At 31.6% G+C, this 26155-nt stretch overlaps 1 protein-coding gene across 3 annotated transcripts in view; it reads left to right on the top strand.

Moving 5' to 3' along the window:
• LOC118181803 (uncharacterized) overlaps positions 1-26155 on the top strand; it is a 193358-nt gene that overhangs the window by 103691 nt on the left and 63512 nt on the right. For all 3 annotated transcript variants that reach the window (XM_035351008.2, XM_035351006.2, XM_035351007.2), the window contains exons 7-9: positions 11359-11535; positions 15797-15982; positions 20527-20694. In XM_035351008.2, coding sequence (XP_035206899.2) covers positions 11359-11535; positions 15797-15982; positions 20527-20694 — 531 coding nt within the window. The remainder of the gene's footprint in view (positions 1-11358; positions 11536-15796; positions 15983-20526; positions 20695-26155) is intronic.

The following is a 26155-nucleotide window of genomic DNA, read 5'->3' as shown; positions in this document are numbered from 1 at the left end:
GATGGTCTGCACGCTGGGCGCGTATTCCAGAGGTCCGTGGTTCGATTCTCGCCGAAGGCGTTGCTCATTTTTCATCTCTCCGGCTCGAAATAATCCTAATGTCTCTACAGGGTTATTAGACTTCCTTAAAGTCACCCACAGTTATGAAAATCTACTCACTTTAATTAATAATATTGATTCCAGTTCAGTTTTCCCAGAGCTTTTTAAAGTTTATCTTTTAGTTTGTAATTTTTCTTTGATTTCTGTGTTTCCAAATAGATGGTACTGCATTCGTTTAAGTCATTTCATCTGTTTCTTTAGCTTTTTTCCTCACTTCGCGCCCCCACCCCTTCCTCAATGCAGTAAACATATGTCTACGAATAAAAGGTACCGTTTGCTTAATTCCTCCGAATACTATGGACGTTTTCTTAAAAACCTATGCCAACCTAAAATGGATTTCGGAAATTTTTATACTTTGTTTTCATCTTAAGTTGTAAGTGAATAGAAATTCAGTACTGTTGTGGTCTCAAAAAGTCTTAAAGTGTGAGTTTGCTAAATTTGCATGAATACATAAAACTATTAAACTTCAATTAGTTTTACATTGGAACCATATGAAAGGAACTGCAGCGAGTGTTGTTTTATACATTGTGCAAGATTGTCTTACCTAGAAAATGTATTGTTCCGTCTTCATGTTTCTATTGAAAATGGGTGGGAGGCTAATAATGTGTTTACCTACTTAAGGCAAAATTTTAAAGTCAAATATTTTATCCAATTAAAATTAAATCGAAACTTTAATTAAACCAATAGCAATCTGCCACCTCACGTTTCTTTCGTTTGTTCAATAATATGTGAAAGCTATACGTATCGGGTGCACATTGTGCTAATTACTTTAAAAATTAAATTTAAATAAAGATTGGCGGAAAACTATTTGACTGAAAATATAATTATTTCATTTCCAAAACATAAAAAAATAATAGTAAAGAAACTACCTGTTGATTAGACATTGAATAAAGATGGAGACAGTAGTTAAAATCATTTCCTTGAAATGCCTCACATTATCGCATAGTAAATTAATTTATTAATAATTATGTCTTTTTAATGATAATTTTTATTGCTATTCGCTTCATTGCCATAAAACAAATCTCGTGTCTGTAAAGTTTTCAATTCGACCTAAGTAATTTAATTTTTATTACATTTCTGTGGCACCTTTTCGAATCTGAAGATTTCCTTATCAGAACTGGATTTCAGCTTTGTTGATGAGATCATAAAACATTTTAATATTGTGAAGCTTTTGTCAAGGCAAAGATTCGCGTGTCTTCTTTATTTCTTTTCTTCCTCCCAATGAAAAATCAAATTTGAATGTGAAATAATCCCTTTCGTATAAAATCTGTTTAAGGAAAATCAAAAAGAATAATTCCATTTACTTTGAAAAGGAAACATTTAATCATCATGATCTGATGATTTATGCATTTTCCCTAAGTAGTGAATTTGTTTCCTACACCAAGGACAATACTACTTTGGCATAAATACGCAGTACATTCAAATGAAGTGTATGAACACCAGGTTGCATAATTGGGTCTGCATTATAATTGCCACTGCAACATATCGTAATCTTGATTCTCAGTAGTATTGTTAAATATTGCTACATGAAACTGGACACTTTTAAAGAGGCCTCAGATCAAAAGGTATTTGAAATTTTACAGTTTTTTTACTATTCTTGTTGTTAAGAAGTTTGTAGATTTTGCATCTTTTATAAAGCAATTTTTTTAGCAAAGTAATTTTTTATTATTTGTTGTTTAATGCTTCAAGGTTAATTGCGTTTGATTTAAGAATCAAATAGCGTATGTAATTATAATTTGCACCGGTAAAATTAAAAGAAAATTATGCTCGAAAGTGTACTTTTTTCTAGCAATAATATGATGATCGCAGCTAGAAGAGCCTACTGCCCTTATACGGATTTATGTTAAAATATACATAAATATCTGTGTAACAAAAGGGAAAGATTTTAATAAAGAAGCGCAGAAAGATGGCAGATATGGCAGATCTTCTTGTTTGAAAAATCAGTATATTTAAGAATTTTGTGCAAGGAGTATTTTTTAATGTTTTTATTATATCCAGCATCCAGTAGCTACATTAAAATATTTAAGATAATGCCCCCAAAATATATTAATTGTTAATCAGTAGTGCTTTTGTTTGCCTTTGAAAACATTCGAGATGTATTTTTAATTCAAAGGTAGTTTTGTAATAATGCTTTCGGTCTGAAATATTAAAAGGCTTATTATTCGATTCGCAGTATCCGTATAAATAAAGGTATCAGTGCGTTATCTTTCAAACAAATCTACAGTTTTAAATTCTCATCTTGATGAAACTTAGCACTTTGATTTTCAAAACAAGAGGGAAGACATTGTCTTTTTCTCAAAAACCACCCCCTGAGTACGCATTATTTATGTACATGTATTTTATGCTAATTTCACGAACTTTTGATTAAAAGCTCGGCGATTTAAAAGCTTTGTGTTGCCACTTTGCAAAGCGTAAGATATTTACGATTCAAATTTTACCCGAAAACTTATCGGTATAAAAGAAGCGTGGTGCCATTCAGAGAAATGCAATATATTTACTTGACTTTTGAATTTAATAAACGAACTCAGGAATTTAAGAGAAATTTACTCCCATTGCCCAAATTAAAATATTTTATTAAAGTTATCTTTCCTTAAAGCGTAAGGTATTTTATTTTTTTAATGTATTTTAATATTAATTAAAACATAAAAGCAGTTTAAAAGCTACAAACGTAGATTTATTTCAGTTATATTTAACTAGAAAGCCCGGCCGTCATACGAAATGACCGCTGTTCTAGATATTATAAATTGTAATTAAAATGATTTGTGCAAAGGTGTCTGCTAATTTAAACTGAATTACCCAGGGCAGGCGGCGAAGACGCTCCTTTGCTTACTGCCCCACGGAGTTTCCCCCCTTCTACTTTCTTAATTGCTTAAAGTAGAGTGCAATGAAGGAAACCACTGGCGGCAAATTTCTTAAGAGCCACCGCTAGCTCAATAAATAAAGGTGATTTAAATAATGAAATGTTAATTCACATGTTAAAGATCTATTTGTACACAATATTTCTTGTGTAGATCTGTCCATCATTTTTAAGCTCGCCTTGCAGAGGACCATCCATTATTTTTAATTTTACGTCTTTTCTTTCACGAACTCCTGAACAGGCAACATAAAGTTGACCGTGTCCAAGTGTAGGCTCAGGTAAAAAAATGCCAACACGCTTAAGCGTTGGCCCTGAGACTTATGGATGGTCATAGCAAAGGCAAGTTTTACAGAAAATTGTCTGCGTCTCAATTGAAACGGCAACCCTGTGCCGTGGCAACTTCACCCCATTGGCTTCACCCAGTTACGAAAGCAACCAATAAACTATCGGCGACAAAGAGACACTTAAGCCGCATATATGGGATGAAGTAACATCATCTTCTCCGAAACGGCTGGCTCCCGGGCTTAGCGATGCGCCCCGTCGGATTCCGCAGGTCCGTGTCACGCCATTTTGACCATTCGCGTCTTCTTGGGACTTTTATTAGCCGAGATATTAATTAAAAACTAATTTTCCCCTACGTTTTCCCTACATTTTCCACTTTCTTGTGTTTTCCCTATTACAGGGATTTGGCTACGTGCCAAATTCTTTTTTCTAGAGTATCTACGGAACGACGCCGAGTTGAAATTCGAGACATGTATCCTCGGATTCAAAAAATTCTCCGAATCCATCGATACCGTTCTCATCTGCGTACGACTTAATCGGCACTAAATCGGCCGAGATATTAATTAAAAACTGCGGAAACGTTCATTTGCGCGCTCATTTTTCCAAGTGGGAACAATAAACTATCGGCGACACACACTTTAGCCGCTTATATATATATATATATAACGATGCTCTCGCGACGCCCACCTTGCGCATATGTTGGTTCATGTCTTTGTTGTTTCGTTCCTTCTATTAATGGAAGGCATACATGCTAAGCAAGAAACTCAGGAGTGCTTTTTTACAATAAATTAAAAAAATATCAATATTTCTGCACAGTTGCAGTTTTTTGAAACCATATCACTCGTCATAGGCTCAGGTCGCCGTTGTTACTTTCCTGCAATCAGTTCTTAAGAAAACCATTAGATGGCACCATGTTCATTTTCTATTAAGAGTACAGAACTTCCCAAAAGAGAGTATAACCTTTAAGGCAGAATTTAAGTGAGATCTCTATCAGTTTTTTGTGAATATTCTGGTAACGGAGAAGAAATCGGCGATAGTGTATGGTGATTTTCCGAAGAATGATATATATATATATATATATAAATTTGAATTTCACAAATATTCTCTCATTCATATAAAGCTAATTTAAATTTTCAATTATGAAAATTCAATTGTATGCAAATAAAAGATAAACTATTACTGCGAACTAATTTGCAATGTCATTCAAATTCTGAAAGCATATATAAATTACGGGCAAGTATCTAAAAACATGAAAAAATATTTAATAATCAAAAAATTAATCCTAAAAATTTTAAAGAATTTTTCAAGACTAAATTAATTTGCATAAAGTGAATAATTGTTGAGCAGGCAGGAGACTGATCTTTTCAAGGGGAATTACCTCCAAACCTAACTCTTCAATTACTCTATTCGTGTTTCATCATCCATATAGGCATGGGTAAAGAACTATACAAAACCAAAAGTAAAACCAAAAGTAGTGAACTGCTTAAATAAGAAATTTAACTATAAAAGAATTTCGAGAAATTCAGTAAGCAAATCGACTAGGAAACAAAATTATTAGTTAAAGGTACATTGCTAAAGAAATTAAGAGTATAAATCAATTAAGAGTATAAAGTAATTTAGAAACCCTTACCTATACCGGTACTTCTTCGACACGAATTATGCATGTAAACCATATAATATGTAAATAAATTATTATTAACTTACTTTGCAGCAATTGCGCAAGTAGTGCAATAACTTAATATCGCACTAAATCAATTTAAGATCATACAACATTATATATATATATATATATATATATATATATATATATATAATGATAGATATTAAGAATTCATACTTGCTTTATCATTATATATAGATATATATAATGATAATTATATATAGATATGTATAATGATAAATATAATGATAAAGCAAGTATCAGTTCTTAATAAAACCGTCAAGTAGCGGGGGTTATCTGTCTCTTTATGTCTTTATGTCTCTATATAACTGTCTTAGCATCTCTAACCCCTTAAATCAAGGATGTCAAACTCGCGGCCCGCGGGCCGCATGCGGCCCACAACAAATATTTTTGCGGCCCGGCCAATATATCGGCAAATAATAATATATGATAATAAAATAACATATCGACGAAGAAAAAAATAAAATGTTTACTGCTAAGTAATTAACGATAATTTATTCAGTGTTGTTAGATTACTCACAGCGAGCTGACACACACACTACTTAAATTACAAATGCGTGTGAGTAGCTTGCGTTCAGCTACCTTCGGCTTTTGGGGGACACGTGCACTCAGAACTTGTACGCATCCCCAGATAGCCGAATGTGGCCGAACTCATGGTCTTAGTTTTCCAATCATAGTTTTGTACGATATAGTATTGGTGCATGCATGTGCATGCACTTTGCTTTATCATTAATTATTACTTAATTCATATTGTTACGGATTTCATAGTTATTTATTTATTTAGTTTTTTTCTTTTTTTATTTAGAAGTGTAATTACATTTGCTTCATGTTGCCTTAGCAACGCAGACGATTTTTGAAAAGACAGCTGCGTTGGAAGGTTAAAAATAGAACAGCGCGTGCATTTAATACCTAATAAATAAATATCTCGTAATTGCTGTTCCCATCCACAAAAATCCAGATATTTATAGATGTTTCCAGTATATTCGAGAAATTATTTATAAAGCTTACAAAAGCCGAGAACAAACAACTCATCTCAGTAGTAGCTGTAGTTCTAGCGAACTGTTTGTTTACTTAATGCTGTGATTGATTTTTAGCGATTTCGCTGTGAGATAGAATTAGTTTCTCTGTTTTGAATTGATTTTTGCTTAACGTTTGACATTTTGTGATATTGTTAGAATATTTTTGAAGAAATATTTCAGCATTTTGATTTATCTCTTGTGGAAAGAATAAATTTTTGTTAACTTTTTAACCTTAACCGTGTTTATTCCAGCCGTTTGTATTCAGTAGGTCTATATCAAAACCAAGTGGTAGTAAAATTAAACGAAAAATCGCTGACGAACATAGAATATTCCAAGTAAAATGGGAATTAGAATATTTTTGCTGTGAAATAAAAGATAAAATAATCTGCTTGATATGTAATAATACTGTTAATGTACCAAAGTTATATAATATTAAACGTCATTACGAACAACACAAATCGAAATATAACAATTACGAAGGATTAATGAGAGAAGAAAAGTTGAAAGAGCTCAAGTTAGGAGTGAAAAAGGAACAGTCCATGTTTAGTAAAGTATTGCAAGAAAGTGAAGCGGCGGTACATGCAAGCTACGTCTTGTCCGAGTTGATAGCTAAACATTCGAAGCCTTTTACTGAAGGTGATTTCATCAAGGAATGTCTAATGAAAGCTGGAGAAATTGTTTGTCCTGGAAATGTGAAGGCTTTTCAATCAATTTCATTGTCTCGAAATACAGTTGCGGAAAGAGTTACTGATTTAGCAGCGAATTTAAGTGATCAGATCAAAGCAAAATCATCTAGTTTCGAAAGTTTCTCCATTGCCTGTGACGAGAGCACGGACATTAGTGGCAAAGCTCAATTAGCAGTGTTTCTTCGTTCTTGTGACAAGAATTTTAACATTTTTGAGGAATTACTGGAACTAATACCGATGACTGGTGCTACCACAGGGGAAGATATATTTACTTGTGTTTTTGGACTTCTGCAGAAATACAATCTACCTTTGGCAAAATTAAATTCTGTAGCGCTCCATCAATGACCGGGAAAAACAAGGGCTTCGTAGCATTACTAAGAAAAAAACTTAGTGAAATTCACGGTTCAAACATTCATCATATGCATTGTATTATACATCAAGAAGTTCTATGCACGAAAGTAATAAATATGGAGAATGTTTTGTCATATATAAAAAAAGTTATAAATTTTATAAGATCTCGAGGTTTAAATCAGCGTCAATTCACTGTTTTCTTAAGTGAGTTAGATAGTGAATATTCGGGTTTGTCCTACTATACCGAGGTACGTTGGTTATCTTGCTCCAAGATTCTCAAACAATTCTGATATTCGAAAGAAGAAATATGTCAGTTTTTAAAAACGAAAAATCAAGACGTATGTTTGTTTTACGATCCAATATAGATACAAGATTTATCTTTCTTGGTTTATATAACCAAACACTTAACCGATTTAAATTTATCGTTACAAGGAAAAGATCATATCATTACGAACATGTTTGACATAATTAAAACATTCAAATGTCAACTAGTTCTTTGGAAAAAACAACTTAAAAATGAAGATTTGACGCACTTCCCGACGTGCAGCATGAACAAATCAAGTTTAGATGATACTTGTTCGTATCAAAAATACGCAGAAAAGATTGCAAATTTAACAACTGAATTTGAAACGAGGTTTAATGATTTTAGTTCCCTCGAAGACAATTTTTTTTTTTTTTTTTTTTTTTTTTTGTTTTCTTCGATTTTCTCAATAAGTATTGACTCAGTACCCAGCCATATGCAAATGGAGGTGATCGAGATTCAATGCAACTCAAATTTGAAAGCAAAATTCATTGAAGTGGGCGTGCCTGAATTTTACAAATATTTACCAGCCAGGTTTGAAAATACTCGAAAATTCGCATATGAAATTATTTCCATGTTTGGTAGCACTTATCGGTGCGAGCAGTTATTTTCAGTCATGAAAGGTAATAAGTCTCCTATTAGAAACCGTATTAATGATGCTCACCTTGGGTCAGCGTTGAAAGTTATCACTGCAAACAGAATTTCTCCCGAAATAGGAAAGATAATAGCAGAGAAGAGATGTCAAGTATCAGGACTTAAACATTAAATTTTTCTTGTTCTTTTCTATATAAATATATATATATATGTTTATTATTGTATTATTCGAAATAAATCTACGTTTCTATGAATATTGATTTTTTTTTTTTTTTTTTTTGCGGCCCGCCTAAAGTTAAACCTTGTTTGTTTGGCCCAAGTGTACCTATGAGTTTGACATCCCTGCCTTAAATGAAGCCTCTTCGCTGTACATAAAGCCCGAGCAATACGGGTACTTCAGCTACTTTTAAATTGAACCAAAGAAAAAAATTTCAGGGCAAGCTTAATTTCCAATGAATTATTGAATGTGCTGTCGAATGAGTAAACCGTTATATCCGCTCTTGATTAATAGTTATTCGCAGAGTTATTACTAATATATAATTGCATTTTCTAATTGAGTATAAACGCTATTCAGAAAGTAACTAATCCCCCCCAAACTATAATACACAGCTAAAAAAACAAATTTGTTACTATATTTATTTATTTACTTTGTTTTAATAAATTAATTTTGTGTGAGCATACACATCTATGATATGTGTAAATTCTCTTCGGTTTGAGAAATATTTAATTCATGCAATTAAATAAGTAAAACAAAAATTCAAAATGTAAAATATCCGAGGAAATTAATAAAAAAATATATACCTGGAAATTTGTTCATGTTTCTTCAGATGTGATTTTCGGTTACAAGCATGTAACATTGGACTAAAATTAATATTTTGCGGTAGTGTTAAAGTAGAGCACTTCATAAAAAGAGCTGTAGAAAAGTATTTTCTACCCTTGAGGCGTAGTATTACTTAGCAGAATTTCGGGGCAGAACTTCAGCTTAAAGAGTTTCGGTTTTCTTCTCTAAGGCAATAATTTCCAAATATTCCATTGTACATCATGTGCATCATAATATCATGATGAATCATGTAATTGAACAAGGATTACGAGCTCTGAACCGCATTTACTGTTTTTCATTTCTTCCTTGCCATTATGTTGTTCTCTGCAATGCACTGCGTTGAGAACAATAAGTTCCTAAATAGCAGAGCCTTTCCCAAGTTTTGTTCTTGTTAAACGTAACTCCCAGAGGTCATGTCGTTCCATATGACACAACATCGACATTTCATGTCTTCTGTCGCTGCTTTGTTGGCATATAAACGCGCGATCCTCATGCTTCCTGTTTAAACACTTTCAACAGGAATGTTACCTTTTGTTCCGCAAGGAAACGTTGGGACAAACGGTTGAACGCTTTATGTTGTCATTTATCTGAACTCTGCAGTGACCCGCTGTCATGCTTAAAAGCGCATTTTATGTATTAATGAACATCCTGTTTAAACACTGACTGTTGATATTCTGAACTTTATGTTTCTTGTGAAAATGCTGTCTTTTAAGCTTAAAATCCTATTTATTTCATATTTTTAAGGCATTTAGAAATAAAAGTGAATCTCGAGATATCTTTATGTGGTTTTTCGTATTGACACATATTGCTGTAAGTAAATATTTGAAAGCTTGTATGCATGGTGATAGAGGATCTGGCTAAGATAGCGCAGATTCTAATCCTAAAGCATGGAAGTTTGTAAGTGTACAGTGCCTTTGAGGAATTTAGGAATTTAAAATACGATCGAGCGTAACATCTTTTCGAGAGGTAGGTGGAAGGCGAAGACGGATCCTTCTCCCAGATTCTGAGATCCGTCTCTCATGGAATTCCCCCTAAAAACAGAGCTGGGCAAATTTATTCAAATTAATGAGTCCGAGGCCTAAGTCAACGATTCTTGGGTATGATAAAATTCTTGGTCTTGATTTGATGTTTATTCCAGACAAATGTAATAAGTCACAGCAACAAAATAATGCTGTTATTGAATTTTTTTAATATAGATACTTAGCAATCCCCCCCCCCAAAAAAAAAATCTGAAATGTTTCAGATTTTAAATTACGTCCAAAGGGGCGTTTTTTAACATTTTGTGTGTTACCTTTCTTTATTAAATATCATGTTCCTCGCACTTAAACCATAAGATCCAGTGCAACAGCAATATCGCAAAATAGTTTTAAAACGAGCATATCTTTAGAATTTCCGATACAGAGACTCACGCGCTGGAGATAAAAATGTTTTTTCTGCACAACGTTGCCATTGCTCGCTTTGAAATCCTTGAGTTTGTTAATCAAAAATTCGTCAAAGTTTTAAAAAATAGGAAATCGATCATAAAACAAATTTCAAATTTCAAATTTGGTCTTCCACATGCTCATATTCGTTGGAGGATTACGTTATTCAAAATTCGATGACTCTATGTACCGTTGTTTTATCACAATACGAGAAATATGCATACATTTATGCAGATTTTTCATTATTTAATTTCTTCAAATATAATGCAGGACTCTAACATTTTGTGGCAACAGTTTGAAAAGTGAACCGACATTTATGAGTCCGACGCAAAATGCCAAAACGAAACTAATAGTCCTTCGGGATTCAAATCCCTTTGGACTAAAAAAAAAAGATACATTTGGTTCATCAGATATATGTTTGAAATTCTTGAGGATTTAAATTCAAAATTCTTTAATAGGATAAAGCAAATAAAGAACCTTTTTTGCCTCACGAAATTTAATGTAAAAGCGAGTAGAAGTGGAAGTACTGTGTAGTCTTATGACGCATTTGTTGAATTACTTTTCAGTTTAAGAATGTTTGCTTTTTTTACCTTAAAAATTCCTTAGATTCAGACTGATTTTTCAAAATGTATTTTGTAGCTTTTCCGTTATTATTTAATATAACTTCATGTATGCATATTATGATTAAATTAACAGGTATTCATTTGCTATATACTTTAAGAAGTCATTTAATTATTTTGTTGAAATTAGTAATCATTAAGCAAGTGTTAAACAAATATTAATATTTATATCATTTTACCAGAAATAAGGGGATGTGGCAGATTCACTGGCATCAAGTAAGTATAATATATACAGGAAATGGGGCATGCTTGAGGCCTAAATTGTTCATTTGTTGGCATTTCTCTCTTTGTTTAGCAAAGAAAGAAAATTAGAATTCAAATGTGTGAAGACGGGTTAAGTAAAGAAAAAGCTGCTAATAGAGTGTAATTATGATAATGCATTCTCAGCTGTAAACTAAAAAATATATTCACGAAGCTTATTTTGACCAATATAAAAAAGTTAAATTTTAAACAGAATTTCTATGTTCAGATTTCAGAAGCGTTATTGGATATTTTTCTTATTTACAACGTTTTATTCCTTTAATTTTTATTAATTAATGTGTTTTTAGTAGTAATATGTTTCATGGGATGTGAAACACCTGGAGTTTTCCAGTTAGATTTATTAGTCGTTTTGTTCTTTGAATGTAGGAGAAGATATCTGCTGCCGAAGATGTGGACTGCAAAGATCTAAACATTGAATTGGAGGATAGAAATATCAAACGTCGTGATTCCTCTTCTCTGCTGTCTCCTGTGGAGAGCGATGTTGTCCTGACCCAACTGGAAGAGCAAAGCACAGTGTCTGACCAAGTTTGGGATGGCTACCAGGTGAGTGTGATTCTATGTAAACTCGGTTTATATAGTGGTTTACCTCATTTGGTATTTGATATTAGCATGAGTGAAAGTAAACTGCGAGGGTTACCAAGTGAGCGTACCTTTCATAGACTAGGGTTTACTGTTAAACTTACCTCTGAATCGACAATTTCAATACGGTAAGTTACTAATCAATAAGGGTACGTTTGGAAGCAAACTAGATGAACAATAATGTGTGATATGATAATAAAATACATAACGCTAGTAGGGAATCTTTTGATCTTGATTATATTGTTATGCATTTAAATATAATACCATAAGAACTTCAAACGTCACTATGATTTTGTAGGTTCTGTAAGAAGCAAAGTCATTAAAATAATTTTAGTCTATTTTTGAAAGTTTTTGAGCTGTATAAATTTTATGAAAGAAGTAACCGAAAGCCGATGTTTGCATGGTCAAGAATATTATTACTTACTGTATGTCTGTGTATTTTGTTAGAATTATTGCTAATTTTGTATTTTTGAATTTTGTTTATTTCTTGCAGTACTGCTGATTCGAAAAACATTTATGCAGATATCTGTTTTTAAATTTCGTGGACTATATGTTTCACGAGCAAACAGAGCGATGCATTATTTAAGAAGACAAACTCGTATCAAGTGTCAGAAATAAACAGAGCTTTTTCCTGAAGTTATTCATAATTTAAATCTGAATATCACCTAAAGTTATTGTATTTAAATCTGAATATCCCCTAATGTTATTGCATTTAAATCTGTGAATCCTACACTTTTAAAAGTAAATAAAGTATGTTAAATTCTTAATAAAAATTAAATCACATTATTGTTTTTAACATTTTTAATTAAAATTTATCTTTCATATGTGGATGATTCACAACGATAAATTTCTAAGGGTACAAACATCCTCACTTTGAAAAATTTTATTTTAAACATTAGCCAGTTAAAAACGCAACAAAGAGCTTTAAAAATGGAGTAAAAAAAGTTGTCATTCGAGATTCAGTTTTTAATAGTATTTTTTCACACATCTTTTTATTTGACACCGACTTTTTGAGATGTATCCAGGGTTAAATTAGACACTTGAGAATATACTTGTATCATATTACAAAAACTTAGAATGCGTCAGGAGATCTTAAAGTGCGAATAATGGAAGTTTAAGAAGATGATTCTAAGACAAAGAAATTAATGAACATGATTAACTTTGGATAAGAATGATCTCCATTAGAAGACCAAAAAGGTCAGTGGGAGACATACTTGAATGAGCATTAATAGTACGCAATGATTTGTTTTAGCTAATAATACATATTATATTATTTTAATGTATGATCGAAATTAATATAGTTATGTTCCTTTAAAGTACCAATGTTGTTCGAATTGTACTTGTTCCGAGTATTAACTATTCTTGCATTGTTCCCTTAGGGTGCAGACATCTCAAACCGATAAAAAGCTCGATGTTTCTGTTTCTGTTTTAAAGTTTTTCTTCCTTCATTATCATCACATTTATTGAATGTGTTCTAGAAAGTATCCCCAAATCAGAATTTTATCTTCATGTCGTCCTAGATGATCTTTTCCCGCGTAGGATAAGCATTCAATTTAGGCACCGGCATTGTTTATCTTAACCTAATTTTCCTTTCCTCTCCTCCTTGAAATCGTGTTCCTTTAAGAAATTATTCCTGAATTATCTTCGTTATGGGTGAATTCGTTTCTTTTTTCGTCTTAGCTGATGAACGTTTGAATGACATTCATATCCTATAATTTCAAACAGATGCATCTAACGGAGTGAAGTTCTTTGGGAGGGGTATGAATATCGAAATATTTATTTGTCAGTGTGGTAATTATTCACTATTCACTTTGCAGTTATTGTTAAAATATAAATTCTTAAAATTCTTATGTTTTGTTTTTAATTTAAGATTCAAATAATTCAATATTTCTCATTATTAAACCTTATATTCCTTATTATTATTATTATTACTCTTATTCTTTGTTATAAAAAGACTGAAAATATTTTTTTTAAATATTCTTAATTTTTTCTTTTTTTACGTCTTAGTAATGTGTGCCCTTAAATTTATTTACACATTGCATTTTGCTAGTCACTTTTACGGAGAAAGGTTGAATTGTGAGTTTTTTTTTTTTTTTTTTTTTGCATTGCATTGCTTTACTTAGCTTAGTTTCTGCTGTTTGCTTGTTGGTAACTTTATCTCCTTGATGTTGGTTGGTCTTTTTTGTCACTTGAATCAAACTTTGAAATTAATTTTTTCTTTTCTTGCATATTTCTTGCATTTAATTTCGTACTTGTATAAAACGAGAAATTTAATTTTATACGTGTATTAATTTTATGCTTTTATGTTTTATATTTGCATGTATCAAATTTTAAAATATATTCTCTTGTTTACATGTTTAATTTGAAACTATTTTTTACTTAATCCTGAAAAACATTAAGGGTGTGCTTTATAAACCATTATAGTTTCATTTTATGATTTAATGTCTGAAATGGTGCATGTGCAGGTAAAACTATATGATGTAGACATATATTTACATATAGAAGGTTTCAAGTTTTAAAAGTAAGAAAACAGAATTTAAAATTTTCACTGTTTTATTTTAGGGGTACTTTAATTAATGCACGAGAAATGTTCCCTTAATTTTTCTATATTTGTCTTTAACGCAGAATTTTCATTTAATTTAAATAAAAGTTTTATGTACAAATGTGCATTTAAATTTATTGATTGAAATTATTAAATAAATGCCTACCTTCGTAAAAACTGTTTTCTGATAGAAAAATACTAATATTATCTAGAATTGCAGTCTCGAAAGCTTCTCTTAACTCTTACGTCAAATTTCAAAATGCATGTTATTAAAGACTTTACCAATGAAAAATAAATTTAATCAATCAATTAAATATTTTGGAATTTTTCCATATACTCATTTTCTCTTAATTACGGAAATTAGTATATTATTCATAAAAATTTTATTAATTGAAGTTTAAAGCAATTTTTTCAAAGCATGTATTTTAAATTACCTTAACCGTTTTTACAGTAATATTTACGTATATATAATAATTTTTTTGTCTATGCTCTTATTAACCAAAATAGAGAAGCTTAACATTTTACAACATGGGACAAAAACTATTTAAAAAAAAGTATTGCAGTAAAATATATTCAGAATACGAATAACATAAAACTTTGGTAATTAAGATTTAATGAAATATCAGTAGTATAATTCTACATTTTTTTTTTTTTTTTTTTTGTTAAGAGTGAACAAAAGTGCAGATTTCAAATCTCAGGTACAACAGGAAATCGCTGTTCCTTGTTATGAAAAATTATGTAAAATAGCTGTGGCAAGAACTTCGGTTCGTGAAAAGTTTCACACTGATTTTCTCAGCTGAATAGAGGTGGCAAATTTATAAATAACTACTTAAAATATCCAAGGTATTTATGCAGAGCGGCTCTGAGCTTCACTGAGATATCAGTTCATATAAAATAGCATCCTGGAACAGAACTGTTTCTAGTCTCGATATCAAAATTCCTTTTGCTACCTTGAATACTTACAATTATGTAACACATAAATTGTGTCGAGCAAACAGATTCGAAACGTGCGCATATATGTATATTTGGTTGTGTATATAAATTTGTGGAATTTACGTACTTTCCTGTCGAACGTGAAAGTCTGCGGAAACGCCGCCAAACTTGTGCCATTCATTCCCGCAGAAGCATTGAACAATAGATCGATGTTTATTTAGTAATTCTTGATCCCTCGGGTCTCGTTCCTTGTTCTCGGGTCTCGTTTCTTGCTCGGGTCTCGTTCTAATGAATATTTGCTTCTCACAATTTTAGGGTTGCTTTGTCATTTTTTTATTCGTTTTCAAATCAAATAACATATTGTACACAATAACTATACCATATAACTCACACTTTTTCAATGTCACAATCCTATAACTTTGGAATGGCTCTGTTGCATGGTGGGTCTTAAAAGACAGGCCCGAAATTTTAATAATTTTTTAATGCGAAGAAAAAACAGAGAACTAGTAGTTATGTATCCTTCTTTACAAAACTAAACTATTTTATTTAGGATATATCGGGGGTTACATAAAAACAAGGCGAAGATCCGAAAGGTTATGATATCAGGCTTACCTATTATTGGCGCTAAATCACACCATTTGGCGACAAGTTTTACTTATATGCAAAAAATGGTGGACAAGGATAGTGCCTTAAGTACCTTTGTATGCTGACTTCTTACCTTTTTTTATGCTACCCTTTTCCTTTATACAGGACATGCCGTACTTGAGTGAGGCATATTCTGAAACCACGGTGGACGAGGACGCTATCAGGAAGCTGATAGAATTTGGTGATGACTACGGCTCTGCCATTGGTCAACCCATGCGCTTGTTGGACGTTGCTGACGGTAACAACAACAAAACAGAAATTTCCAAATTGCCTTCCAAAAAAACATCAAAGGTGAGTGTTGCTAATTTTCATATTTTTAGTTTTTAAGCCCGATGGGACAAAAAAAAATATTTAACGAACATGCAATTAGAATTTTGATAAAAAAATAATGAAAATAAAAATTGAAGTCGTCTGTTTATTTAAATGCCTATATTTGTTTTACGAGAGCAGATTTAAGGTATAGAGAAAAAGCTATGATTTCCTATTAAAAGAAAACCCAATTACTCATTCAAATGTTGGTTAAATTTTGTTTTGCTTCAGGAAGTTGAGGATTATTTATTGAATGCTGATAAAGTTTTTACCCTTATTGTGCTGTTTAAGAGCTATTCGTTCCTTTCTTTTTATTCCTAAACTCTTTATGAAAAATAAGGAAGTCAAAAACAGAATTTTTTTGTTCATTAGGCAGTAAATTATCCGTGAACAGGCCTTCCGTTAAATAACGTGCTGTGGAATTTTGATTAACCGTAAAATGGATTGCTTCAATTCAAAAATTGTTTAAGCAAATGCGTTAAGCTTTAACCAAATGCAAATGCATTAACTGACCAATAATTTTTTATTTAACATATCATGGTCATTTATTTCTTAATGCTGTAATTATGTTAATGCGTTTCATTTTATTTTCTTTTAGCAAGCCTTCATTTAATATGATATTTATAGATGTTTCCAGGTTTCCAGTTGCTGTGGCTATAGATCAGACATGGTTCAGTTTTAATCGCAGAGTCCTTTGTTGTTGTTTACTGGATCGAAACTCTGAAAGTAAATTGTTTAAGTCATTAGTCTCTGAAACTTACACACGATTAATTAGCTGTAACTATATGAAAATACTTCAGGAATATAGTCGTAGTCAAAGGTAAAATTACGATGTTATTGCTTTTAAAAGGGTAATCCAGCTGTTGCCCTGATATTGCTGGTATTGTGATGCTGCAGTCTGATGTCTGAATGAGCGATCTGACTTTACAGTTCTAATCTTTAACTGTGATAATTTTTCATCTGCATTTCTTTACATTTGTAAAGAAACTGGAAATGAAACTTATGTCCCAAATAAATGTTAAATGGAAGGCGAGGCGAGTTCTAAATTTTAGCGAATCCGAATCTTAGAAGCTTTTGGTACCTTTCGTATCTCGAATATCTCATATCCTTCATATAAGAATAATAAAAAGAAGAAAAGTAAACCTTTACTTGTTATTAAAAATTTTTAATTAGAATAAATTTTTAAAGCTGCTTTTAATTAATTTAAATTCATCTACATAACTAGGGTGAACAACTATGAATGAGCCTTTATTGGTTGAGCGTTAGGAAGGGTATTTGTGTGTGAATGGACTGTCAAGATCGTTATGTTAGGTTGCCTAGATTAAAGGAAGCCAAATCAGTTGGTTTGCATCGAGCTTCGTTTAGTAGTCGTCACGATGAGTGAGAAGAGATGCTCGTCTCAGCTGAACAACGCATAATTGTAATATTCAGCAGCGCATAATTTGGGAGCTCCTCAACAGCGAAAACGTGAAACCAGGAGAAATTCAGATTGTAGGCTCTGTTTGAGAAAGGAACCCTTTCATAGTCAAGAATGAAGGTTTGGTGTTAAACATTTAAGCAATGCCGTGTTGCAAATTAAGCTCATCCCTGTCACCGTCGCTAAATGATGAGCGATGTTGCTGAATGATGATGAAGATGCTGCGCGAATTAACATTTCTCAACTATTTTAAATTCGTCTCGAAGAAATAGAAGCTTTTTTTTTGGGGGGGAGGGATAAAATCGTAACCTGTGGCGAGATATGAGTGCATCATTATAGCCCAGAATCAAAGCGTGCAAGCATGGAATTGAAAAGGAAAGGCGAAGGAACAGCATGCAAGCCAAAACTCCATTACCAGCGAACAAAGGAGACTTCGTAAAAATGTGGACTTTTCAGAGAGCGCTAGACCTGGATCTCTTTCCCGGGAACCTCAAAGGAACCTGCTATATTGGTGTTGCATTAACCAGGTTGCATTATCCAAGGTCCAGAGACCTCGTCCTCGGCGGCGCAGACCCACAGTTTCTGCCCGGCTTTATACAAAGCGTAAGACAGAACAATTAACGAAATGCATCGAAATTGATGAGCTAATTTCTCTCACTCAACTCTGTTTGAAACAAGCACATTTCGTTTTCCAAAATAAATATTACAAGCAAACTGAGGGATTAGCCATGGGAAGTCCCCTCAGTCCCATCCTGGCTGATATCTACATGCATTATTATGAATCAAAATTGTTTGAAACTTTAAACTTCCCGGCATGGTTCCGCTACGTAGACGATACTTTTACCCTGTTTGAAGGTAATAAAGATGATTTAAATAAAGTTCTTTCAACAATGAATTCTATTGATACTGCTATTCAGTTCACTTTTGAACTTGAGACTTGCAATTCTCTTCCGTTTCTCGAGATTCTGGTCACACGTAACACATCCAACTTCAGTACTACAGTTTACCGTAAACCTTCATCGGTTTGCCTTCCACCACACTTTAAATCATGTCATCCGACTAAACAAAAGTTAGCTTCATTTTATTCCTATGTTTTCCGTGCTCTTCAAGTTTGCTCCTCCAAACTAGCCCTTGATGAAGAACTAAATTATTTAAAAGCAATAGCTATTGACAGGGGCTTTTCACCCAACATTATTAATCAAGCAGTTAAAAAATTCTCATCTCAACACACTAAAAGCCACACTCTTATTTTAGGAGATTATAAAAATTCTGTTGTCATTCCCTTCTTTCCATCAATTAGCTATAAAGTTGCACATATTTTGCAGAAATTTAACTTTCGGGTTGTTTTTTCTCCCATCAATAAAATTCCAACTTCTATACTCAAGGACCCCATTCCGGATATGAATTCCTGGGGTATTTATAGGATTCCTTGCCAGTGTGGTTTAATTTACATTGGCCAAACTAAGAGAGCCTTAAAATTTCGCGTCAAAGAACATGAGGCATATGTTAGAAAAAAGGAAACACAGAGGTCTTCTGTTGCTCAACATTGTTCGTCCGAAAATCACACTTTCAATTTTTCTGCTGCCAAAATTATTCAAAAAACATCTTCCATTGGAGAACTGGATTTTCTAGAGGCATTTCACATTCATAAAAATCTTTCTGTTCTAGTTAACGATCCTAATTCCAATCCAAATTTGCCTTCGGCTTTTAGAGAAATTATGTTTTAGTTCTGGTTTCGCCAACAGATGGCGCCACTTGCTTATTCTTGTCCAGGCTTTCTTATCTTATCTAATCATTATTTCCTATCTTGTTCATTTGCGGTTTTGCAGCTGAAGATGATGGTTCGGTAAAACCATCGAAACTAGTCCTGTGAAAATTTTGTAGGTATAACGCTGATTTTTGTTGTTTGACTTCTGAATTAGAACAATTAACGCTTTAACATAAACTTTATTTTTTAAAAAAGGCTTGTTCATACTTGATCTACCCTCATATATTGAAATGCATACCCAGGCTTTTATTATTCGCGGTATAAAACTATGGATGAACTCTGATCAATTGCATTTTCCGTTTTGTTCATTAATTATCAAATCCATTTTAAATAAAAGATTATTGTATAAAAACCTTTTTTTTTTTTTTAATAAATTCTTTCGCTGGATATTATAAAAACTAATTTTTTCCGAGTTAAAGGTTTACCACTTTTTTTCAAATAGGATTCGAAATATGTGAATCAAGAATAAAAGGTAAAATTCAAGTATTCGATTTTTGACTTCTTTTTGGAATTTATGCGAATTGAGGATTCGATTGCCCCATCCTTTAACGACAGAATTTCTTTCTATGGTTCCAGTTATGTGATGATATAAGGAGGGTTGAACTGAACTTTTTTATTTTTATTTTTGAAAGCAGCAAATAAGTAATTTCTACCGCTTTAAGTACTTTTTTTCTTTGCTTTTCACTATAAGTACTTTCTTTCTTTGCTTGTCAAAGAGCAGTTGTCTGAGTGCCAGAAGCAAAGCCTTCGAAGATTTTTTAAATTTTTTAAAGGGAAATCCATTGGATTCACTTAATATTAGCAGAAAACTGGCAAAACTCTAATTTGCACAAGTATGCTGGTGCGCTATGTAACATGTTTGTGCTTGGATACCGAAAGTACGAATAATGTCACAGACTGTGGTGTTTTTTACAGACAAAAGTGCTGATCACATCAACATTTTTATTTCTTCTTAATATATGAAGCGGAGTTCAAAACGTTCTTATTTAAATAATTGTTCACAACCTAGCAGTAACGTAAGTTATAGAAATGGATACTAGATGTACGTATTGTATGTGAATGTAGTTTCACTTGGTGCACAACAATCATCCCGTTATACAGCTGTCAAATAAATATTCTGACGTATTTTCAATGGTAATAAAAATTCTAATAATACCGCTTGGATAATATGAATGTCTTTATTCATATTCATATGTATCATACCTTGTTCTTTTACACTTTTTAATACTGATAATTTTTCAATTGAATCAATTCATTCTCTTCGATTGAAGCAGAATAAAATATCGCATGTCTGCATCAATTCATTTATTGTTACTGATCGTTATTTTTCTCTCTGCATAGACTCTTTCTTTACCGCCATCTCAACGTCAGTCAAGTCTGAGTAACGATTCGGATTCCGATTCCGAAGATCTTCATCACGTCATCGAGGAAACAGCGAAAGCATTACAGTTTGCCCGAGGAACACTTAAAAGGAGGCAGTCAGGAGACTTTTTATCTTCCGCCGAATACGTGAGTTGAAATAAAATTTAACTTATAATTTTTATTTATTTATGTGTTTATTATTTTCTAATTTACAGTGAACGCGTAATAGGAAGCTGGTATTTAATTATTAAACTTGTTTCTGTTCTGTTTGTTCGTGTTTCTGTTCAGTGATTAAGTGACCTACTATCTATGTAATTAAGAATTTTCTATCTAGCTTAGGGCCACAATACGATAGTTTAATCATCGAATGCAAAATAATGAAACAAAAATAAATGTGTGAATAAATAATGATAATAAAGGTATGGTGCAGAAGTCCAGTTGTAATTGAATAGAATAACGTTCATTATTCATCCTGTATTGAAAAATTATGTATTTACAGATTTATTTTTAAGTATTAACGGATTGAAAATAGTAAATAATAAAATAAATCTTCTGTTCAGATGTAGCTAGCTTTTTAGAATATAAAGATAGGTTCAATAATAGATAAAATTATAAGAGTTAATTTCAAGAATTTGTCTAAAAAATTTTTATTGTTGAATGTTTAAATTCTCCAATAAGCCTCTCCACTAAATACTAATTCACGATACTTTTGCGATAAATAGATAGTATTGTTTTATTCAAACTATTGAAGTGAAATTATTAATGTGCAAAATTGGGAGATTAATTCAGGAAGACATAGTGATAAAGCACTATTTTAGAATACTTCATGTTTCCTTCTGTCTTTGACAAAAAGTAATATTTAATAGCGTAGTGAGAAACAAAGGAAAAGACTGAAGATTCAAATATAAAAATTAAAATATATGTGACCCAAAAGTCCGTTAACATTTGAAAATTCAATAATTCACTGAATAATATAGGATCTATATTATTAGTTTTTAGTTGTTTAATGCCTCGAATGAAATCTCTTTAAGGTATATATTGCTTTCAATTCATGTATTTTACATAATGGCGAAACAGAAAATATCATTAGTTAAGAGAAATAGTCGTTGTAATCCTGGGAACCGGTGAGATAAATATGTCTTATATAATTAAGTTTTTATTTATTAAATAAATGCATAAATCCCTTTACATAAATTTACAATGAAATAATATCACAGCAATTTTCTTCCGATATCTAGTCTTCTGTCTCGCTGTTTTAGACAGCTGATCTTAAATATGGTATTTTATGTTCACATCCTTAATTTCTTGAGGTTCTTAACTGGAAGATCTTTCGCAATTGCTTGAGTTAAGCATACCAGTATCAAATTATTTTCAGTTTCGTCAAGCAAGTCAGTTATCTTAAAATGTTAAGACTCAAATTTATAGAATACTTTTTGTAATTCTTTGAAATTATAATGGGGATCTTTTTGAGCTATAAAAGTGTGATTCCAAATTTTCATATTGGAGACTTTTTTAAATATTTTTATATATATTATTTAGTTAACGTAAAAGTTACCTACTCTTCATCGTTTTAGGTTTTCATAAATAACTTACTGCTAGCAGTGTTAGTAGTATATTTGTCCTACAGATGGCGGCAGCTGTTTAATCACCAGGAAAGTAGAAGAGCAAAACTAAGCATTATTCATAATTGTCAGAGAAAGTTATACTATCTTGCATGCCTATGATATAAAATTTGTTGGTAGGGAGACCGTAATAGTTGAGATTCTAAGTATTTTTCCATGGAGGTAGGAAGTAAGATGGAGTCGCCCTAAACAAGTTTCTCCGTACCCCGCTCTGAAGCACCGGCGATCCCTACGTGGTGACCAAAACATTGGGTCATTTACCATTGAGTTCTATGGGATTTGACGCGTTCGGGTGTAAATATTTTGTAATTACGTTGCAAATATACATATAAATGTATATATTTTCTTTTTCTACAACACTTCAGAGTCCTAAGTATGTGAAAACAACATATTTTTAAACATTTCATTCTGAACGGAATTAAATGCTATACTTTTCACAGGACAGTTTTCTCAGAATGGTTTAATTTGAATGAAATATTTTCACAAGTTTTCGTTAATTACATTAGAAAAAAAAAATTAAGGTAATTCGATTTTATTCGGTTAAGGTACAAAAATTAAGATCAAAGTTTATTGTATTATTAATATTAAAATTATGCATTATTTCTTTTCTATTTATAGAGCTTCTTCCTAAAATACTTTCTTAAATATTACATGATTTTTTGGCTTCTTTTAAATCGAAAAATGTAAGTCAATTTATAATTAATGCTCTATTCGGTTCATTTTAAATTAGAGAATTATTAGAAATTAGCGAAATACTTTAAATAGTACTTAACTTTCTCTGAACATTTCTGAAAGGGAATAAAATAAGGATTTTTTTAAAGTATTATTTAAAACTTGTAACTGAGTTATTATAAAATGTAAAGGGAATAATTCTTTTAATTATACTTATCAGTTTTTTTTTTTTTTTTTTTTTTTACCCTTCATTTCAACAATACATATTCCAAAACTCTTTATTACGTTCTTAAGTGCGCATCTCATAGCATTTGCTTTACAATACCTTTTAACAGATTGCTTTCCAATACGAACAATTCTTGCTTAAATAGTTTTATAACGTATTTGTCAACAGGATTTCAATTTGTGTTTACAATTCAATATTCAGGTTATTATATATTTAGATAACATTTATAATCATTATAAATTAGATACATTTAATCATTAGATTTCTTCACAGTACTTTCACAGTTGTTTATAAGTGAATAAATTCTTCATTTCAAATACATTTATAAATAATTTAATGAATATTTAAGTATTTTGTCAAAGGCAGATACATGCTTTTTGCAAGCACATGCATAAATACCCATACATATTTCATATTTATCATTTCCGGCATGTGCAAATCTTTAATTTCTGTGCATTCACTATATTTTTCGTGTAAAGTAATTTACACTAATTTAGCATACACCCGAAAGTTTTACATAAAAAATATATATATGAATATAATTTGAATGAAAATTATAAGTATTATTTTTAATACCCACTCAAAGGTCAGTTTTTCTTCAAAATTCCTCCATGATGGCATCTCTCTCTTTAGGCAGATAGCCCTTGCATGCGTTACTCTATTTAATAAAAACTTAATCTGACCTATGTGCCTAATTACAAGTATTTTATCATACATAATTTTATATTTACATTTAGCCATCAAGTTTCAAACTTTTCAAATCTTCTAGAAAATAAATTTTGGCAGATCTCTTTTAGCAATTTTCTTAAAATCTATATTTTTGTAGTGCAACAGCTTAGAATTTTATAAAACAAATTCATAATCATAATTGCTGTTGTTAGTTATCGAAAAATAACCAAGATGCGATTTTTGCGTAAATGTCTGTAAACTATACAAATTGCTATTATCCATCACACTATGAATGTTTCTTTCATGCGAGAGTGTTCCTTTTTCGATTTCTATGGAACTGTCGTGTGTCGAAATACTATCAGAATCTTGTCAAGCGAGCTTCTGAATGTAAACAAAGAACATCCCGTCTGGTGACCCAAGCTTCAAAGCAGTGCTTCACTTCTAGCGCGGAATGGCCCCTCCTCCCTTTCCTACCTCCATGTATTTTTCTCCTGTTAAATAACTCTGTCGTAAGGTGTTTATTTTGTGGAAGAAAAGGAATAGTATTGCGCAGTAAAGCTTATCTTTCCTCAAATGTTAAAGCTTCTGATGTATTTTCCTATCTCCATGATGAGTACTTCCGACTTCTCAGTCACTTCTATAATCTAGAAATCCTTTTCCGATTAAAAAAAAAAAAAAATCACATTAAATAGTCTTATACGTATAGAAACTTGCACATTTAGCGGTAGAAATGAAATTTCTGTAGTGTTGTCAAACAAACTGAACACTTTTATTAAAAGCTTTCTTATCATTCCGATAAACAAGTTTAAATCGCGAAATTTTGTTAAGAGAATAAATATCTGTCTTTATCGATGAATAAATGAAAGAAATATTAGCCGCTTTAAGGAATATATTATGATGTATTTCATAACACCATAAAAAATTAAATAACTTCGTATATTTTTAGCACACAACAAGATACATATACAACGAACGGTTTTAAAAAATTCGCTAAAAATTCAAAAATTAAGTTATAATTTTCATAGAAATTTCATTGAAAAGACTCTTTTCCGCTTTATTCGTTGGTGCAAATAGTAGAATTCTGTTATTTTTAGTTATGTGCGAAAAATCACTCTGACATTCATTTAAAAAAAAAAAAATCTAAATGGAATTTTGAAAAAAAAAATCACTTTATGATGTTCCATTATCATCGACAAATAGTGTGTGTACAAAATTTGAACTGGATAGTTTATCAGGAAGTGGGTTGAACATCAATGGCAGAATTGCACTAACAGTAAAACACCGCTAAGTGTATTAAATGAAAGCTTATAAAACGTTATCGATCATTCTAAAAACTAGAGATGAATTTGGCACTTCACTTAACGATGTATGTTTTCAAGTCGAATTTTAATTTAACTGTAGCATTTCCTGCATACTTCCCCACAGGACTGAAAGTATGTTTGGAAATAACATCTACTGTGACATCTGAATGAAGTGTTACACTAGAATCTGTCCCGTTACTTCGAAGATAAACAATTTTTTCAACGTTTGTGGCAGCTGGATTCAATATAATCATTCTTAAAGACCATTGGCGTATTTACGTAAAATGGCGCCCATGGCGAGAATTTAAATTGCGCCCTCTTTAAAATATGAAAATTATATTTATCGATTTTTTATTTAGGTTCAGGGACCCGAGTGCGCCAAATCCAACCCGGTGCCAGAGGCGCCCATGTCACATGCCTTTGACTACCATATCCTACCACTACTGTTACCTATACCACTGTTAAAGAATGAATCTTGTTAAAAACTTGTTAAAAAGTAGTTTTCTGAAGATTTAGAAATTTTTCTATTTGAAGAATTCCTTCAAACACTAAAAAAAAAAAAAAAAAAAAAAAAAAAAAAAACCTTCTTAAAACCGGTCGTGTTGATAAACTATGTTTAATCACATTTGGTTCGTCTCATAATTCATGATAAAATGAAAACATGATAAATATTTTTATTATCTTTTATTTTTTATAGTATAATTTTTTCCATCTTTGTATGTACTGTCCGTACTTCCTCTTTTCCACTGAGCAAAACTGCAATAATAATTTAATCGGAGTTGGGTCTTCGCAGAAAATTGAATTTTTCAAATTTCATTAATATTTTTCATAGTAAGTTAGCATGACTAAGCTTCACCATTAAATTTTAATGAATACTTAAAAAAATCAGGAAACCAAAAGCAGGCACTTAATTTCGTTAAATTCCGTCATAAGAGAGATTAACTATGATAAGGAAAGCGAAGTTCAAACACACTTACTTTACATGCTACCCCTTCCTGTCATTGCATTAGAAAGGAAACGTTGCAAGCAACTCCATCTGTTTAACTTCAATATAAAAGAACTAGCTGTTGTTTGACGTGTTAGTTTGTAATTCATTTAACAGATGGCGCCACGTTCAA

Source organism: Stegodyphus dumicola, chromosome 2 (genome assembly GCF_044657685.1).
Source record: "Stegodyphus dumicola isolate Sdum_Otavi_A_Nest chromosome 2, ASM4465768v1".
NCBI lineage: Eukaryota > Metazoa > Arthropoda > Arachnida > Araneae > Eresidae > Stegodyphus > Stegodyphus dumicola.
Note: the sequence above shows the minus strand (reverse complement) of the source record. Positions and strands in the feature narration are given on the sequence as shown.